Below are 20,932 nucleotides of genomic sequence, written 5' to 3' on the forward strand. Positions count from 1 at the left end.
TTATATGGCAATGTACATAAAAGGTTGGTTCAGTCAAAACCGTTGGACATAAAAAAAAAGTTAGCCAGTAAGTGCACGAGTAAAAACTTGGAACATTGGGAAATCATTTAAGCGCTTTGTTTTGTCTGTTTTTGTGCGTAAATTGTGTGTCAGCGTGCTCGCGTGAAGAGCTCTTAAACATCAGAACAAGCACTCATACAGATCTAGTCCAAGATCTTTTTAACATCTGCTGCAGATTTAGCTCTTTTATTGGCCAAAAGAGTGAGACCTCGCAGACGAGGAAAGAGAGCTGGTGCTTTCGTGCGTCTTTGGAAATGCACCACACATCCGCCCAACAAGATGGAGGAACTGGCAAAGCTGATGAGACGACACAGAGACTTTTCTTCGTCTCCTGTTTTGTGCTTCACGGAGACGTGGCTCAGCGAGTCAGTACCAGACTACGCGTTGCAACTGGAGGGTTTCCAGCTGATCCGTGCCGATAGACAAAGGGTTTTTCCAGGGAAAAAAACACAAGACAGAGGCGTTTGTTTCTTCATCAACAACACCTGGTGTTCTGATGTGACCTCCAAACACTGCTCTCATGCTCTGGAATATCTCTCCATTAACTGCAAACCATTCTACTCTCCACGTGAGTTTGTCTCATTCATTCTGGCCACTGTTTACATTCCACCGAGCGCAAATGTGCAGGAGGCAAAGCCCACGCTCCAGAATCAGATTCTGAGTGTGGAGCGGACATTCCCAGACTCCTTCTTTAAAGTCCCTTAACAAGGGAAATCTGAGCCATGAACAGCCAAAGCACAGACAACTTATCAAAGTCCCGACCAGAGAGCAGAACACGGTGGATCGCTTTGCACACCTCTCAGTAACGCCTTTCCCGCCGTGGCCCGCACTGCCGAGGGCGTTTCAGATCACCTCACCCCACGTAGAGACTGAGGTTGAAGTTCTCCAAACCTATAGTGAGTATTTCTTAGACCAGTGAGGCAATGGAGGAGACTGGGAGGTTTTCAGAACTGTCACAGAATTTTTTGATGGGTACACCTAATACATTTAATTCTGTGAGGATAGCATCATACCATCACACACCAAAGTTCCTTGACAATCAATCAATGACAATCCCCTGTTCACACCAAAACTGAGGCAGTTAGGGCAGCAGAAGAAAGCAGCGCACAGGGTTGGTGACGGAGAGAACTACAAAGGTGCAAAGTATGGATTTAGCAGGGAGGTTTGAGAGCTCGATCTAAGTACAATACGCGTCTGGAGCTGTGTGAATTTGAGGCAGAGTGTGGGAAGAATGTCTCTGACTATCAGCACAGAATCTCCACAGGACTGTGTACTTTCTCTTCTGCTCTGCTCCCTGTGCACAGACTGCTTCACCTCCAGCCATGACTCTTAAGGACAACACCACCCTCATGGGGCTCATCTCGGACAGGAACGAGTCTTCCCACCATCAGTTCCCTCATCAAGAAGGCCCAGCAGACCATTTACTTCCTGCTGCAACTGAGGAAAGCCAAGCTGCCATCCCAGATGATGGTGCAGTTTTACACGACCATCATTGAGTCCATCCTCACCTCCTCCATCACTGGGTGGTACGCTGGAGCTACAGCCAGGGACAGAGACTAGAGCGCATTATAAGCTCTACTTAGAAGGTGATTGGCTACAGACTTCCATCTCTGCAGGACCTGTATGTCTCCAGGACTCAGAGACGAGCAGGTCGGACCCTTCTCACACTGGACATGGACTATTTGAGCCACTTCCCTCAGACAGAAGCATGCGGTCTACCCGGACCAGAAACTCCTGCCACAAGAATAGTTTCTTTCCCTCTGCCATTCCACCTGTTCCACTCTGTCAATCACCAACTCCACCCAGTCCATCACCTGCTCCACCTGCTGCCCTCAGGTACTTCAGGTAGAAGGTACAGGTCCACACGGGCCAGAACAACCAGCATCTGTGAGGCAGCTCCTGAACACTGAAAAGACAAAGGAACTGTCGGCTGACTTCAGGAGCAAGGGGAGACCAGTGGAGCCCATCACCATGCAGGGCCAAAAGGTGGAAGGTGTGGACTGCTACAAGAACCTGGGAGTCCATCTGAACAACAGGTTGGACTGGAAGGACAATAATGTTGTGTATGGCTGTAGACGACAAAAAAATTATTTGTCGACTAAAGAGCCTAGTCGATCGGCTAGTCGACTAAAAAGGATGCGGCGCGTGTACAGTATCTCTATGTATCTGACCCAAACTACACTCCCAAAACAACACAAAACCAGATCATGTAGAAAAACTTCATACCAAACATCATGTCATGTCAAAACCTAATGTTATGTCAAAGTCACCATTTTCATCTTTGTACTGTATCGCCGTATGGTTCTTGTATCTGGTCAGTGTGTGAGCTGCTGTATCCAATTTCCCCTTACTTGGTGCTGGACCAAAACGTGTCTTCTTTTCTTTGTGCTGCAGCTATGGTTACTGTTTGTCAAACTGTTCTGCAATCCCCTTCAACTTGGTCTTTCACAAAAAAATCCTCCATAAACTTTTGGTTTGTGTGATACTTGAACCTCAACATTTACAGACACATGTAGCACATTCCAGAATCCAGATGCATTGTTAAAACATTTTCTAAATATTATTATCATTTTTATAAATGTATTCCTTTCTGTCCACCACCATCTGATAAAAGGAAACCGCTGGCAAAAAAACAAAAAAATAAATAAAGATGTAATGCACTTATTTCAAGTCAAATCAATAATTCTGAGATGAATCACGGTCAGTTTGTCAAATATATATATATATATATATATATATATATATATTAATAAAACAATATTGGAAGTTTGTGAAATTTAGCATATATATATATATATATATATGCTAAATTTCACAAACTTTATGTTTGTACGGGGGCACATCCTACAATGCAGGCGGCTTGAAAACTATTGTTTTTATAAAAGGGAGCTTAAAACGTTAAAAGCCTCCTAATGTGTCCTCCAATTGTTCAAGTGAGTCTACTAAGAACGGTTGGCAATATACTGAGCACTAAAGCAGTATAGAATTGTGTGCTACCTGAATATAAAAAGTGAGCCAGTTCAGGACTAAAACCACCAGAGCCCAGAAGCCTGGGGGTGCACGGTGTTAAAAAGACAGCTGCAGAGTGAGGAAAGAACCACATGTTTTGAGAAGTGCTGATGCGGTGCTGGACAGCAGGTTATTTAAGGAGATGATGTTGCCTCAAAGTGAGACTGGAGCAAGATAAGCTTTAGGCAAAGCTATCATTGCCAAATTTTGCAATGGCAATTGCAATCTTATGTTGAACTTCATCAATAATGCACTAGCTTTAATACATGTAATGTTCTCTCAGAGCCGAAGAATAACGTAAGAAACAGTCTCACTTGCCCACAACTTCGTAAAATCATTGATGCTATTGTTTTCTCTGGTCTGGACTGTAGAGACTCCCCCATCTCTAGTGAAGACAATACAGTTGTTTGAAACTTGCTATTCTCAGGCTCAGCCGGGGAGTAGTCGGAGTTCCCCCAGTGGGGCCCACACACCTGCAAACATGAATCCAGAGGTGTCATCATCATAGAGCATGGTTTTGGCACACTTTTGTCAACACATCACCCCAGTTTTAGCTTCTTTCTTTTGACTCCATGTGTATGTTTTAGAAGTATTTTTTTTTTCAAATAATGACTTGCATCTAGTAGTTATGTTTGCTCACAAGATCCTCTCTAATCATTTTACTGTGTTTGTGTTGGACGACAAATCAAGGGTTACATCAGAGGTGTGGACTTGCAAGTCGTGACTTGGACTCGAGTCAGACTTTAGACATTATTTTGATGACCGGAGACTTGACAAAATGGACTAAGGCTTGGGACTTGACTTGGAGCCTTCAGACCTAAGACAATGTTTTAAATCCATTTTCTCTTTACAGCAGATAATTGAGCGTCTGCGTGATGACGTCACACAGACGCTATACAGGGCTCAGATTAAGGATTTTCACTTGTATAGCGGTGCTGTTAAACAATCCGTTAATTTTTCGAAAATTGTATAGCAATTTCATAATTGCATAGCAAAACACAAAAGTGAGTAACAATCAATATTTTCCATTGATATAACACGATCATTTATTTAAATGTATTTGTAAACATTCTATTAAAGAAAACTCTTAACAGAATAAAAAAAAATCTTTAAATAAAACTTACAAATGAAATGAATTGTGGAACAAATTAATCAACACCAAGTTAGATGGCCTTATTTACAACTTTCTTCCATATCATCATCAATCAGATGACTATTTGCAGGAGTCTCATTTACATATTAATTGTCAGGTGACTACAACAACTATATATTTTTCTACAGCACATAAGCCACGTCAAATCAGAGATGGTTCATATGGAACGAACATGTCCGAGATGTACTTTGGCACTAGGCCATTGAGAGACTTGTTGACAAGCAGAGCTGCTTTAAAGTCTATTCTCTGAGCCACAGGAGCCAGTGCAGAGACCTGAGAACAGGACTAATGTGATGGTACTTCCTGGTTCTAGTCAGGACCGAGCAGCAGCGTTCTGGATCTACTGCAGCTATTTTACAACTCGTTTGGAGAGGCCAGTGAGCAGACCGTTACAGTAGTCTAGTGTACTGGAGATAAACGCATGGATAAGTCGCTGCAATGTTTTTGATTTGATGTGGCTGTTATTCAAGGATGAGTCCATTATTACCCTCAGATTTCTAGCTTGAATTGTAGGTTTTAGAGCGAGACATTGGAAGTGACTGCTAACTCTTTCTCTTTGTTTGTGGGCCAAAGACGATGATATCAGTCTTCTGGAGAAAGTAGTTTTGCATCCACACACTGATCTGTCGGATAGAGTGACAGAGTGAATTCACCGGTCCATACTAACCACTGAAACATAGATCTGAGTGTTGTATGCATAATTTTAATAGGTCACATTTTCGCTGCATATCAACTGACCTAACGGCAGCATGTAGAGGTTGAACCGAAGGGGTCCCAGGATTGACCCTTGGGGGCATCCCACAGGCCAGGATTGACCCTTGGGGGCATCCCACAGGTCAGGGGCGAGTGGTCTGAGACACAGCAATTTCTACAAATTTAGGGCAGTGCCAGTGATGGCCACCCAGTCCTCTAGTCTCTGTAAGAGGATCTTATGATCAATAGTGTCAAAAGCACTACTCAGATCTAACAGAATTAAGAGGCTTTGCCCATGTCAGTGTTCAGGCGGATGTCATTTGGCCCCTTGACAAGAGCAGTCTCAGTGCTGTGATGAGGTCTAAAACCTGACTGAAAAACATCAAATGAGTTGTTTATTAGGAGGAAATCCGTGAGCTGTAAACAACCTTTTCAAGGACTTTGCCCCAAAGCATCAAGACTGCTCTTCTTTAGGAGAGACTTTATGATTGCAGTTTTCAAAGACATTGGAAATGTTCCAGATTGAAGCTAACAAATTGTTCAGCACAGACTTTACAAATCTGGTGGGTAACACATCGAGGCAGCATGTAGATGAACTGAGACTGGTGATTATCTCCTGGACAGTTTTGTCAGTTACAGGTGCAGTTAGTTAGTGAGTTAGCTTTAATATTCTAGGTGGTTTTAGAGTTATTTTTTTCAGTGTGGAATTTATAGCATTTTTAATGCCCTGAATAATGCAAACACATTAAACTTGGATGTGGAAATTAGTCCTAACGGCAGCTGAGCAGGAGGGTTTGTTAATCTGTTTAACTTTGGCAAACAGGACACGCAAGTTGTTTCCAGTTATTTCAGAAAAATGTCCTTCCCTAGTTCCACATACAATTAGGTTGTACATGTACAACTTCTCTCTGTAAATCTCTTTTTGAACCTGGAACTTTGACTTGCACCATTTCCGTTCCTCCCGGAGACACTCCCTTTTCTGTGCCATGACCGAAGCCTCATTTCTCCATGGCGCCTTCTGCTTATTTTGAACTATTTTAGCCTTCATAGAGGCAATGCTATCCAGAAGATTCAAAACACAAGATTTAACACAGAGTTCAACAAATCATTTACATTAGAACATGAGAAGTAACATTATGTTTACAAAAACACTTTGCATTCTATGTACTTTTATCAAGTTTGTCTGTTTTATATTTATGTTAATGTATGTTAGACTTAAAAGGTAGGTTTCCTTCAGTGACATTTACATTGTGCGTAAAAGTCTTACTAATTAGGTTAGTATTGATTAGGGTTGCCAACCGTCCCGGATTGCCCGGGACGTCCCGAATTATGGGTGGTTTTGATTTGTCCCGTCTGGGACAGCTCCAGTCCCGTATTCCAATCACAGCCTCGCCGGCCAATAATTGGCTACTGCAAATGCGCTACGCATACATTTACCAAGCGCCTCTCGAAGCTCCACTTCCTGGAATTACCGTGACAGACGCGCGTCTCAGCCAATCAGCGCGCAGTCCGGCTGCTGGGGGCAGATCCGAGGTCAGATTGAAGATCCTTGGCCTGTCCTCGTTCTCTGACTGCCACCGTCAGCTCAAGATCAAGTATTATTCAAATCCATAAAGGGAAGCAGAAGGTAAAGCGTCAGCTCAGTTCAGTGTCTGCAGCATATGGTTATAGTCTAACGCTAACATGACATTTGAGAGAAACAATAATTATTGTTTAATAATAATAATAATAATAATAATAATTAATAAACGTCTTCACTATTCCCATGAACAATACATCCAAGCAAGTACAGTAGTGGTTTGCCAAAATTACACTGAAATTAGTAGGTTTATGGTATGGCTAATGAAACCTTGTAATTTCTGTAATTATTATTGGTCAGCTGTTGGCGCGCGCACCTGGAAGAAAGTGTCCCTCATTTGGGGTTGAGATAGTTGGCAACCCTAGTATTGGTTGAAAGATAATTAACTATGAATAGCCCACTTACATTTCGATTCAATTCAATTTATTTTGTAATGCCCAAAATCACCACAGCGGTTGTTTCGGAGGGCGATAGTGAAAAACGGATTAAACAATGTCCATTGGGACGAGGGGGGATGTCCCAGGGTCCCCTGTCCTTAGACACTCCTTCTCGGCCATGCACCCATGCAGTTCAACTCTGCAAGGAAGTAGGCCTATTGTACAGTTCGGCTGTGGTGCTAACTAACATAATATTCTTCTAGTGAATTTGCATAGACCGCTTGGCAGGGGATGCACGCGCAGTAGTCAAATAATCGAAAGTTAATCGATTAGAATAATCATATATGAAATACCTGGAGCTGCTGACTTTGACATGCTTTTGATCTTCTGGTTTCTAATAAAACTTATAAAACCTGGGAATGGAACATAGTTTTGTGGCTGATAAGGCTAGTAGGGGTGTGTTCAAAATATCGATACGAAGATATATCGCCATATAGATATTTTGTACAGTATCAATATATATATATATATATATATATATATATATATATATATATATATATATATATATAATATGTCTGTTTGCCATAACCCGACCGAGCCGTCAAAATTGTAGCCGACTGAAAAAAAAAAATATCAGCATTTTGTCAAAATTATGCCAAATTCTTTTATTTTTTTTTTATATTTCGCCAACTCAGCAACCGTTTTTTCAAAAAAGCGCCGTGTTGAATAATTTTTATAACTGGAACTCGCAAAAAATATTGCGAAGCCAAAAAAGAAATGAAAGTGAAACTTAACACGAGCGGAGAACGTTCAACTCATGTCTGTTGAAGCCTGACCCCTGGCGGTCACTGCGTGTCACTGCGTGTCACTGGCAGAATAGAAAAAAACAGGATTTGACAGTGGCTGAAATATGCAGAATTTGTCATATATGATGACCAAGACGTCGACGATTCTACAACATGAAAATGGCCAAAAAATAAAATAATTGTACAAAAAGAGTTTATTGGGTGGACTAATTCATTTTTTTGTTTTGTACATTTACGGTAGCATCTCTTTTGATAAATTATACTATTGACTTAATTTCATAGGCAAATTATCATTCAATTCTATATACAAATTTGGATTTTTTATGTTTTAAAGTAAAAAATAATAATAATTTGACTTCCTACCTACACACTTGAAAAATGGTGGGTCGGGTTACAGCAAACAGACAATTTATTTGGGGCAGCCTAATCATTTTTATTTTATGTTTTTAGATTTTTGTGGCCCGTAGGCTTTAAACGAGGTGGAATAGTACTTTTGATCTGCTGTTTGTACATCGCTCCTCTGGGTCGAGGTGAGAAGGAGCTGTGGACCTGAGCAGAAGCTGATCTGAGCAGAAGATGCTGCTGCAGCAGGTTCAGACCATGAAACATGCAATACTTGACTAGAATGTGTTCCATATATTTCTATTTGGATCAGTCGGTTGGATGTATGAAGTTATTAGATCATAATGGATTTATAAATAAGTGCTTTGTGGATAAACATGAAATTTCATAAATTTTCTTATCCAGAGTAAAAACATTATCCATTTCGTACATTTTTAAGAACCTTTTTTCAAAAATGTATCGGGATAAGTATCGTAATGAGGGAATTGTATCGGAATATACATGTCTCGGGATCTGTATCGTATCGTGAGGGTCTTGGCAATACCCAGCTCTATAGGCTAGTATCAATTATTAATGTCAGACATAGAATTAGCTTAATTAGATTATAGCCTATGCATTTAGTTTATAGTTAGGCTTGTGCCATTATATGAAATATACAAGCTACAATGTTGACTGTGGATTTCAGATGACATCATATTTAAAGGTGCATTATGTAGGCTAACTTTTCTGGTGGCGCCTCTGAAACCTCCTTATCTGCTTGAAAATGTGATTGCTTTGCTTGGAATGTCACACTGTGGCATTACATTGATTTATGTCATTGATACAATCAGGTTATGTCATCAGGTAAAGGTCAGGGGGTCTAATTGACAAAGTGTTCATACATATCAAATGTTACTTAGGCGACGTGATTTTCCATGTACCGCTAAATATCTATTATGGTCTGGTCCAAAAACACTGACATTTGGAGGACATGTGTGGGTGTATATTAGATTAGATTAGATGTGTTTGTTTGAAAGAGGGAAGGGCAATTTCATAAAACTCATGAATAAACATGAGTAAAGTTCAGTTATAAAAACATATGTCCAAACAAGTTAATGCCTTACTATGGAAACTTTAAGGCAAAGCAGACATCTACATCTACATGGAGACAAGCAGGTGGCAGACCCCCTCAAAAGAAAGGTTATATAGTTATATATATCTTCAATGTTTAATACAGATATTTGTTGTACAGTTCAAGAGCACAAACTGTTGCCTCATTTATTTTTTTCGCCATCCCCACATTGGGGAACAAAGGGCTGATCCCTAATAGCTGCTGACTGCCTTGTGTTACATAAGTTAGCAAGAAAAACGGAGAAAAAATAAAATTCACACACTACAAAAATTATAAAATGGCTCTTACACCCAGTCTGGGAGTATGAGCTCATTCATTACAGTGTTCAGCCTGAAAGCTCATGCTCAGTGGAGAACCAGAAGTATCAGGCCTAATGGGGACTTTATACACGACTCAGCATCAAGATTAACTCAGTAAAACACATCAATATCTTCTTCCAAAACAACAAGTTTCTTCTGGAGATGACATATATATCCTCTTTGCCTCCACCGGGCGCTCAAAGTACTTTACATAGAAAACCCACTCACTCATTCACTGACACATTTACATGTAAACACTGGAGGCAGATTAGATGTTGATAAAACAACAACAACAACAACAACAACAACAACAACAACAACACCAGAAGGAACAATAGAAATATCTAGATAATTTAGTGTTCAAAGTCCTCTCCTTAACTCACATTTTCTCCATGGCTTTTAATTCAAATTGAAATGTATGACCCAAACGACCATCTGTCTCCTCAACGAGGCTTTAATTATTGGCTTTAACGTTTCCTTGAACCACTTTTAGGTGATGTACTTTTGTGCTTAAATGGAAAGATTAAGTCAATTACCTGGATTGAAGTGTAAGTCTAAAGTCTGAGCGACGACCAAGTGACAGTCAATGACTGCAGAGTGACTGAAGAACGTGCTGCGCGGACGTAAAGGTGACGTGAGCGGTGCAGGTGGAGCTGTCCTCACTGATCTCATCACATGATCTGCCCTGAGCTGACACACTCTGAGCACTCTGAGCACTCTGAGCACTCTGAGCACTCTGAGCACTCTGAACACTGAACACTCTGAGCACTCTGAGCACTCTGAGCACTCTGAGCACTCTGAACACTGAACACTCTGAGCACTCTGAGCACTCTGAGCACTCTGAGCACTCTGAACACTGAACACTCTGAGCACTCTGAGCACTCTGAGCCCTCTGAGCACTCTGAACACTGAACACTCTGAGCACTCTGAACACTCTGAGCACTCTGAGCACTCTGAGCACCCTGAACACTCTGAACACTCTGAACACTCTGAGCACTCTGAACACTCTGAACACTCTGAGCACTTTGAGCACTCTGAGCACTCTGAGCACTCTGAACACTCTGAGCACTCTGAACACTCTGAACACTCTGAGCACTGAACACTGAACACTCTGAGCACTCTGAGCACTCTGAGCACTCTGAACACTCTGAGCACTCTGAGCACTCTGAACACTGAACACTCTGAGCACTCTGAACACTCTGAGCACTCTGAGCACTCTGAACACTGAACACTGAACACTCTGAACACTCTGAGCACTCTGAACACTCTGAACACTGAACACTCTGAGCACTCTGAACACTCTGAGCACTCTGAGCACCCTGCACACTCTGAACACTCTGAACACTCTGAACACTCTGAGCACTGAACACTCTGAGCACTCTGAACACTCTTAACACTCTGAGCACTCTGAGCACCCTGAACACTCTGAGCACTCTGAACACTCTGAACACTCTGAGCACTGAACACTGAACACTCTGAGCACTCTGAGCACTCTGAGCACTCTGAACACTCTGAACACTCTGAGCACTGAACACTCTGAGCACTCTGAACACTCTTGAGCACTTTGAGCCCTCTGAGCACTCTGAGCACCCTGAACACTCTGAGCACTCTGAGCACCCTGAACACTGAACACTCTGAGCACTCTGAACACTCTGAACACTCTGAGCACCCTGAATACTCTGAACACTCTGAGCACTCTGAACACTCTGAGCACTCTGAGCACTCTGAACACTCTGAACACTCCGAGCACCCTGAACACTTTGAGCACTTTGAGCACTCTGAGCACTCTGAGCACTCTGCACACCCTGAACACCCTGCACACTCTGCACACCCTGAACACCCTGCACACCCTGCACACTCTGCACACCCTGCACACCCTGCACACTCTGCACACCCTGCACACCCTGCACACTCTGAACACCCTGCACACTCTGCACACCCTGCACACCCTGCACACTCTGCACACTCTGAACACCCTGCACACTCTGCACACCCTGCACACCCTGCACACTCTGCACACCCTGCACACCCTGCACACTCTGCACACCCTGCACACCCTGCACACTCTGAACACCCTGCACACTCTGCACACCCTGCACACCCTGCACACCCTGCACACTCTGCACACTCTGAACACCCTGCACACCCTGCACACTCTGCACACTCTGCACACCCTGCACACTCTGCACACCCTGCACACCCTGCACACTCTGCACACCCTGCACACCCTGCACACTCTGCACACCCTGCACACCCTGCACACCCTGCACACTCTGCACACTCTGAACACCCTGCACACTCTGCACACCCTGCACACCCTGCACACCCTGCACACTCTGCACACTCTGCACACCCTGCACACTCTGCACACCCTGCACACCCTGCACACCCTGCACACTCTGCACACTCTGCACACCCTGCACACTCTGCACACCCTGCACACCCTGCACACCCTGCACACCCTTCGCTCGCAGTGAACAGCATAAACAGCAGCAGCGCTGACGCTTGTTTGTTTGGAAGTGCGGGACGATCCATCGCGCAGCGCCGAGCTCGATTGACGCTGTCTGCGGATCTGCTGCTGCGGATTGCTCAGAATAACACGGCTGCTTCTTGCTAATTCCCGTCCGTCTACCGGGGCTTTCGCCGAAACGCGGAGAGAGAGTACGATCCAAAAAAGCCCAGAAGAAAGCTAAACCCGTCGCGCCACCGGAGCCCGCGCCCAGTATGGCTTCTGGAGACCTTTACGAGGTGAGACACGAACCATGTCCAGGGAAAAGCTATCGCAATAATGTCGAATATTGGAATTAGGAAGTACAGCGGAGGGCGTCACGAGCGTCAAAAGCGTGTCCTAAGCCCTTTAAGTAACCGACAACGCTCTCCAATAGACGATCGTCCATAGTATCCGCGTACTTTGTGTCCTTCTGCTGGACTTTGACACGATACGAGGTGATTTACGGGGCGAAGTGAAGCCGAGTTGAAAGTCGTGGTGAAGTGACAGCGGCGCGGAGCGGACATGCTGAATAGCTCCAGACTGAGTGATGGGCTGAGGGAAGGTGTCTGTGTGAAGAAGAGCACGTCAACTTTATGTTAGAATCCTACTTATTACAATCTAAAGTACTTCACGAGTGATTGGGATCGTTTGAAGAAGGTGCGTCTTGGCCGATAATAGGCCCATGTGACGCTCCTGTGCGTGTCATCACTCTGCAGGAGTTTGACTCGCTGCTTGTTTTAATCTGAAAACCTGATGTAGTCATCAAATGTAATTACAAGCCTATTCATGTGTGTTATAACTTGTCTTTTTCTTTTGGTAACTTGGTTTCATTCATAGAGCTCATTCTCATGCAGGGAAATCGTGTCCTGCTCATTTTCAAGGGGATATTATAATGTATTTATTTAATTGTTTTGTTAATGTAGTGATATATGCTGTGCCATGAATCAAACTTTACTAAAAAACGAATTAAATAGTTTCAAATGGTTGATGGTTGACATTGGGGCTTTTTAGCTGAGAGCTTTATAGCCACTGTGGCAGTACAAACATGTGGTCTGTAGCAATTCATATTGGGGGCCATTTTTATCTGCTTTTACAAAGAAATAAATACATACATTGAAAACTGGGATAGATTAATATGATAAAATTCATGAAGCTGTTGAATTGTTCTGCTGTCTTCTACAGCCGCCTGACATGCTGATGCAGAAGCACAGATAATGTGCACTGTTGCTTCACAATGTGATGGGGTTTTGACTATCATTGTCAGAGCTAGTTCTTCTGACAATGGGTGTTGTAGTAAACAAACAATAATGTTTAAACCAGTGTGATGGTTGGTTTACTAACCTTTTAATATTGCCTTAAATGCAACACTACATTAAAGTTCATTTGACAGTTCTCTTGGTCTTCACTTGCTTTAAGCTGTCATCATTATCTACATTTTGAATTGTTTCTCTATCAGTGTCTATTAAAAACTGTCTTGCCCACAAATTATTTAATAATTAAAGGAGACATAATTATGCAACATTTTAACCATGTTGGAAGGGTTTTTTCATCTTAAGTTTGAAGTTGTTTCTGACTGATTCATGAATTTTTGAGCAATCCTGTATCGACCTGCGTTCAAGGCTCCTCATAACCACAACCACTCTGCAGTCCTTGACATTTCGAGTCTGAAATAAAATAAAGATTAGTCAAACCAAAAAAAAATCTGAAAATCTGACATGACATGTCATTATGAAAAAAGACGGGGCCAGCGGCAGCAAATGAACATTCAGTCACTGTGTGTGGCACAGTATTGTGGCTTATAATTAATAAAACAAATTATGACTAGATAGTTTCATCAAATATTCAAAACAATCCAGGCTTGTGAACCAAGACCTTCTGTTGCTCCTGTCATTAAGTGTCCGTCACACCAGGAGGCTGCCATTCTGACAGAGTGAAGGGCTGATTAGCACTTTTCAGTTCATTGCCATTTGATTACTTATGCACAGCTGAAAAGATGAAGCATAATATCAAGGTTTTACTAGATGTACTTTACCCTTTGGTGTGGAATGTGCGCTTATTTTTCAGAATTCCTCAATAAATAGTGTTTTGGTATTTTATCATTTATTTTACTTTACTAAAAAACCCAATGCACAACATTGGCCAAGAGACCCACAATCATGTGTTCTGCTATTACATGTGTCATGTGTTCTGCTATTACATGTGTCATGTGTTCTGTTATTACATGTGTCATGTGTTCTGATATTACATGTGTCATGTGTTCTGCTGTTACATGTGTCATGTGTTCTGTTATTACATGTGTCATGTGTTCTGCTATTACATGTGTCATGTGTTCTGCTATTACATGTGTCATGTGTTCTGCTATTACATGTGTCATGTGTTCTGTTATTACATGTGTCATGTGTTCTGCTATTACATGTGTCATGTGTTCTGCTATTACATGTGTCCTGTTATTACATGTGTCATGTGTTCTGCTATTACATGTGTCATGTGTTCTGCTATTACATGTGTCATGTGTTCTGCTATTACATGTGTCATGTGTTCTGCTATTACATGTGTCATGTGTTCTGTTATTACATGTGTCATGTGTTCTGCTATTACATGTGTCATGTGTTCTGTTATTACATGTGTCATGTGTTCTGCTATTACATGTGTCATGTGTTCTGCTATTACATGTGTCATGTGTTCTGTTATTACATGTATCATGTGTTCTGCTATTACATGTGTCATGTGTTCTGCTGTTACATGTGTCATGTGTTCTGCTATTACATGTGTCATGTGTTCTGCTATTACATGTGTCATATGTTCTGCTATTACATGTGTCATGTGTTCTGCTATTACATGTGTCATGTGTTCTGCTGTTACATGTGTCATGTGTTCTGCTATTACATGTGTCATGTGTTCTGCTATTACATGTGTCATGTGTTCTGCTATTACATGTGTCATATGTTCTGCTATTACATGTGTCATGTGTTCTGCTATTACATGTGTCATGTGTTCTGCTATTACATGTGTCATGTGTTCTGTTATTACATGTGTCATGTGTTCTGCTATTAAATGTGTCATGTGTTCTGCTATTACATGTGTCATGTGTTCTGCTATTACATGTGTCATGTGTTCTGCTATTACATGTGTCATGTGTTCTGTTATTACATGTGTCATGTGTTCTGCTATTACATGTGTCATGTGTTCTGCTATTACATGTGTCATGTGTTCTGCTGTTACATGTGTCATGTGTTCTGCTATTACATGTGTCATATGTTCTGCTGTTACATGTGTCATGTATTCTGCTGTTACATGTGTCATGTGTTCTGCTATTACATGTGTCATGTGTTCTGCTGTTACATGTGTCATGTGTTCTGCTGTTACATGTGTCATATGTTTTGCTGTTACATGTGTCATGTGTTCTGCTATTACATGTGTCATGTGTTCTGCTATTACATGTGTCATGTGTTCTGCTATTACATGTGTCATGTGTTCTGCTATTACATGTGTCATGTACTCTGCTATTACATGTGTCATGTGTTCTGCTATTACATGTGTCATATGTTCTGCTATTACATGTGTCATATGTTCTGCTATTACATGTGTCATGTGTTCTGCTATTACATGTGTCATGTGTTCTGTTATTACATGTGTCATGTGTTCTGCTATTACATGTGTCATGTGTACTGTTATTACATGTGTCATGTGTACTGTTATTACATGTATCATGTGTTCTGATATTACATGTGTCATGTGTTCTGCTATTACATGTGTCATGTGTTCTGCTATTACATGTGTCATGTGTTCTGCTATTACATGTGTCATGTGTTCTGCTATTACATGTGTCATGTGTTCTGCTATTACATCATGTGTGTTCTGCTATTACATGTGTCATATGTTCTGCTATTACATGTGTCATGTGTTCTGCTATTACATGTGTCATGTGTTCTGCTATTACATTTGTCATGTGTTCTGCTATTACATGTGTCATGTGTTCTGCTGTTACATGTGTCATGTGTTCTGCTATTACATGTGTCATGTGTTCTGCTATTACATGTGTCATGTGTTCTGTTATTACATGTGTCATGTGTTCTGCTATTACAAGTGTCATGTGTTCTGCTATTACATGTGTCATGTGTTCTGTTATTACATGTGTCATGTGTTCTGCTATTACATGTGTCATGTGTTCTGCTATTACATGTGTCATGTGTTCTGCTATTACATGTGTCATGTGTTCTGCTATTACATGTGTCATGTGTTCTGCTATTACATGTGTCATGTGTTCTGTTATTACATGTGTCATGTGTTCTGCTATTACATGTGTCATGTGTTCTGCTATTACATGTGTCATGTGTTCTGTTATTACATGTGTCATGTGTTCTGCTGTTACATGTGTCATGTGTTCTGCTGTTACATGTGTCATGTGTTCTGCTGTTACATGTGTCATGTGTTCTGCTATTACATGTGTCATGTGTTCTGCTATTACATGTGTCATGTGTTCTGTTATTACATGTGTCATGTGTACTGCTATTACATGTGTCATGTGTTCTGCTATTACATGTGTCATGTGTTCTGCTATTACATTTGTCATGTGTTCTGCTATTACATGTGTCATGTGTTCTGCTGTTACATGTGTCATGTGTTCTGCTATTACATGTGTCATGTGTTCTGCTATTACATGTGTCATGTGTTCTGTTATTACATGTGTCATGTGTTCTGCTATTACAAGTGTCATGTGTTCTGCTATTACATGTGTCATGTGTTCTGTTATTACATGTGTCATGTGTTCTGCTATTACATGTGTCATGTGTTCTGCTATTACATGTGTCATGTGTTCTGCTATTACATGTGTCATGTGTTCTGCTATTACATGTGTCATGTGTTCTGCTATTACATGTGTCATGTGTTCTGTTATTACATGTGTCATGTGTTCTGCTATTACATGTGTCATGTGTTCTGCTATTACATGTGTCATGTGTTCTGTTATTACATGTGTCATGTGTTCTGCTGTTACATGTGTCATGTGTTCTGCTGTTACATGTGTCATGTGTTCTGCTGTTACATGTGTCATGTGTTCTGCTATTACATGTGTCATGTGTTCTGCTATTACATGTGTCATGTGTTCTGTTATTACATGTGTCATGTGTACTGTTATTACATGTGTCATGTGTTCTGCTATTACATGTGTCATGTGTTCTGCTATTACATGTGTCATGTGTTCTGCTATTACATGTGTCATGTGTTCTGCTATTACATGTGTCATGTGTTCTGTTATTACATGTGTCATGTGTTCTGCTATTACATGTGTCATGTGTTCTGCTATTACATGTGTCATGTGTTCTGCTATTACATGTGTCATATGTTCTGCTATTACATGTGTCATGTGTTCTGCTATTACATGTGTCATGTGTTCTGCTATTACATGTGTCATGTGTTCTGTTATTACATGTGTCATGTGTTCTGCTATTACATGTGTCATGTGTTCTGCTATTACATGTGTCATGTGTTCTGCTATTACATGTGTCATGTGTTCTGCTATTACATGTGTCATGTGTTCTGTTATTACATCTGTCATGTGTTCTGCTATTACATGTGTCATGTGTTCTGCTATTACATGTGTCATGTGTTCTGCTGTTACATGTGTCATGTGTTCTGCTATTACATGTGTCATATGTTCTGCTGTTACATGTGTCATGTATTCTGCTGTTACATGTGTCATGTGTTCTGCTATTACATGTGTCATGTGTTCTGCTGTTACATGTGTCATGTGTTCTGCTGTTACATGTGTCATATGTTTTGCTGTTACATGTGTCATGTGTTCTGCTATTACATGTGTCATGTGTTCTGCTATTACATGTGTCATGTGTTCTGCTATTACATGTGTCATGTGTTCTGCTATTACATGTGTCATGTACTCTGCTATTACATGTGTCATGTGTTCTGCTATTACATGTGTCATATGTTCTGCTATTACATGTGTCATATGTTCTGCTATTACATGTGTCATGTGTTCTGCTATTACATGTGTCATGTGTTGTGTTATTACATGTGTCATGTGTACTGTTATTACATGTGTCATGTGTTCTGCTATTACATGTGTCATGTGTACTGTTATTACATGTGTCATGTGTACTGTTATTACATGTATCATGTGTTCTGATATTACATGTGTCATGTGTTCTGCTATTACATGTGTCATGTGTTCTGCTATTACATGTGTCATATGTTCTGCTATTACATGTGTCATGTGTTCTGCTATTACATGTGTCATGTGTTCTGCTATTACATCATGTGTGTTCTGCTATTACATGTGTCATATGTTCTGCTATTACATGTGTCATGTGTTCTGCTATTACATGTGTCATGTGTTCTGCTATTACATTTGTCATGTGTTCTGCTATTACATGTGTCATGTGTTCTGCTGTTACATGTGTCATGTGTTCTGCTATTACATGTGTCATGTGTTCTGCTATTACATGTGTCATGTGTTCTGTTATTACATGTGTCATGTGTTCTGCTATTACAAGTGTCATGTGTTCTGCTATTACATGTGTCATGTGTTCTGTTATTACATGTGTCATGTGTTCTGCTATTACATGTGTCATGTGTTCTGCTATTACATGTGTCATGTGTTCTGCTATTACATGTGTCATGTGTTCTGCTATTACATGTGTCATGTGTTCTGCTATTACATGTGTCATGTGTTCTGTTATTACATGTGTCATGTGTTCTGCTATTACATGTGTCATGTGTTCTGCTATTACATGTGTCATGTGTTCTGTTATTACATGTGTCATGTGTTCTGCTGTTACATGTGTCATGTGTTCTGCTGTTACATGTGTCATGTGTTCTGCTGTTACATGTGTCATGTGTTCTGCTATTACATGTGTCATGTGTTCTGCTATTACATGTGTCATGTGTTCTGTTATTACATGTGTCATGTGTACTGTTATTACATGTGTCATGTGTTCTGCTATTACATGTGTCATGTGTTCTGCTATTACATAAAATCAAATCAAATCAATTTATTTTTGTAAGGCCCAAAATCACAACAACAGTTGCCTCTGAGGGCCACAGGGAGAAATGAATCAACAATGTCTGTGGTGGCGATGAAGTCAGACAATGTCTGTGGTGGCGAGGGAGTCAGACAATGTCTGTGGTGGCGAGGGACGATGTCCCAGGGTCCTCTGTCCTTAGACTCTCCTTCTCGGCCAGGAAAAACTACAAAAAAAACCTCTTTGGGAAAAAAGCGTAGAAACCTGGAGGAGTTTCAGTGAAGGAGAGATCCGACTCTCACAGACGGACAGACGGACACGAGGGAGACTGGAGCTGGACCCACTCTTCAAGCAGATGAGGGACCGACTGAGGCGAACTGGACCCACTCTTCAGATGAGGGACCGACTGAGGCGAACTGGACCCACTCTTCAGGCAGATGAGGGACCGTCGGAGTCGAGCTGGACCCACTCTTGTGTCATGACATGTGTACATGTGTCATGTGTTCTGCTATTACATGTGTCATGTGTTCTGCTGTTACATGTGTCATGTGTTCTGCTGTTACATGTGTCATGTGTTCTGCTATTACATGTGTCATGTGTACTGTTATTACATGTGTCATGTGTTCTGCTATTACATGTGTCATGTGTTCTGCTATTACATGTGTCATGTGTTCTGCTATTACATGTGTCATGTGTTCTGCTATTACATGTGTCATGTGTTCTGTTATTACATGTGTCATGTGTTCTGCTGTTACATGTGTCATGTGTTCTGCTGTTACATGTGTCATATGTGACTGACCGTGGCCAATCCAGTTACATGTCTACCCGGAGACATTTTGAGTTATTCACAGATTCTGAAAGTGTGAATTCAAAGCTTTCCAATGATGTCTCACTCATGTAGATCTGATAATATTTAAGTAAGTTGTGGTCATTTGAATGTATACAACTCTCAAACCCATTCACTGAGAAAACGGCTTCCAAAGTTTCTCACCGGAGAGCCCAGAGTCACAGGGGGGCTCATTAGCATTTCATTGAGATAAGCCCTCCCCCCTGTCACACTGACACCACCTCCCCCTACAGCTGTCACTGAAGACTCAAGAGGAGTGTTGTTATTGATGGTAACTGGACTTGAATCAGAATTAGAAGTTACTATATTAAAATGGAAATACTTGGATTACAAAAGGCCCTGAATAGAATCAAAGAATCAGAATGAGAATAGGGTTCATTGCATTTGTCGATAAACATAATTCACAGGTGATTCAGTGCACCAACAATGGTGCACTGAATGATTCAACACAAACAACAAAAGATAAGATAAGAGCCTTTAATGTTACAACGCAGTAGATACAGGGGGAAAGGACAGTAACTTATAGGAAGTTTAAAAAACACTCTTAATAGAAGAACTCTTATAAACAGATGCCAGGGCCAGGTATACGAACTGCAACGGGTCCATGGCTTTGAATATATGAGATATGAGATAATAGATATGATATGTACACCACCAGAGTCCAATTACATCAGAGATCACATCCTCATCCTCTTCTTCGTCTGTGCACTCTTCAGTGCTGTGACTCTCGGCTCTTGGCATCAAAGCTGTAAACAAATAACAGGACATTTAAGAAATGGCTAACTATTTCACATAAAACACTCATTAACTTTTTTTTTTTTTTAACACAATGTGAGAGTTTCAATATAAATACCTGAAGTGCTGATAACTCTTGATCTTTGGAAGCCGTCTGAAGAAGGGACTCAGATGCTTCTGCCAGTCCAAGTTCTTGACAAACTTTGCCATCCGCCGTTCCAACAAGCTGTGGGATATTGAGGTGAGACTCAGGAGAGCTGTTTTCCACTACCTGATGACAAGGGCGACACTGTAAAAAAATGAGAACAGAAGAAACATATCTTAAGCAGAGAGCAGCACTGAAGTTTTGCCAGGCTAATGTTTACACATTACAGTAGTCAAATAATATAAACTAACCTCAGCGATGTCTTCCAAAGTGTCAACCCTGGTCTTCATGTATGCTCGCTTGAT

General features: G+C 41.2%; 2 protein-coding genes across 2 annotated transcripts in view; both read left to right on the forward strand.

Moving 5' to 3' along the window:
• The window catches only part of cox4i1 (cytochrome c oxidase subunit 4I1), a 215,925-nt gene that overhangs the window by 2,634 nt on the left and 192,359 nt on the right, over nt 1-20,932 (forward strand). The gene's annotated exons all lie outside the window — the stretch shown is intronic.
• LOC140381638 (chromodomain Y-like protein 2) overlaps nt 11,939-20,932 on the forward strand; it is a 36,658-nt gene continuing 27,664 nt past the window's right edge. The window contains exon 1 of the mRNA XM_072465712.1: nt 11,939-12,180. Coding sequence (XP_072321813.1) covers nt 12,157-12,180 — 24 coding nt within the window. The 5' untranslated portion in view covers nt 11,939-12,156. The remainder of the gene's footprint in view (nt 12,181-20,932) is intronic.

This window comes from Eucyclogobius newberryi, unplaced genomic scaffold (assembly GCF_026437365.1).
Source record: "Eucyclogobius newberryi isolate DKJ021-1_F unplaced genomic scaffold, fEucNew1.0.hap1 SCAF_5, whole genome shotgun sequence".
Lineage (NCBI taxonomy): Eukaryota > Metazoa > Chordata > Actinopteri > Gobiiformes > Gobiidae > Eucyclogobius > Eucyclogobius newberryi.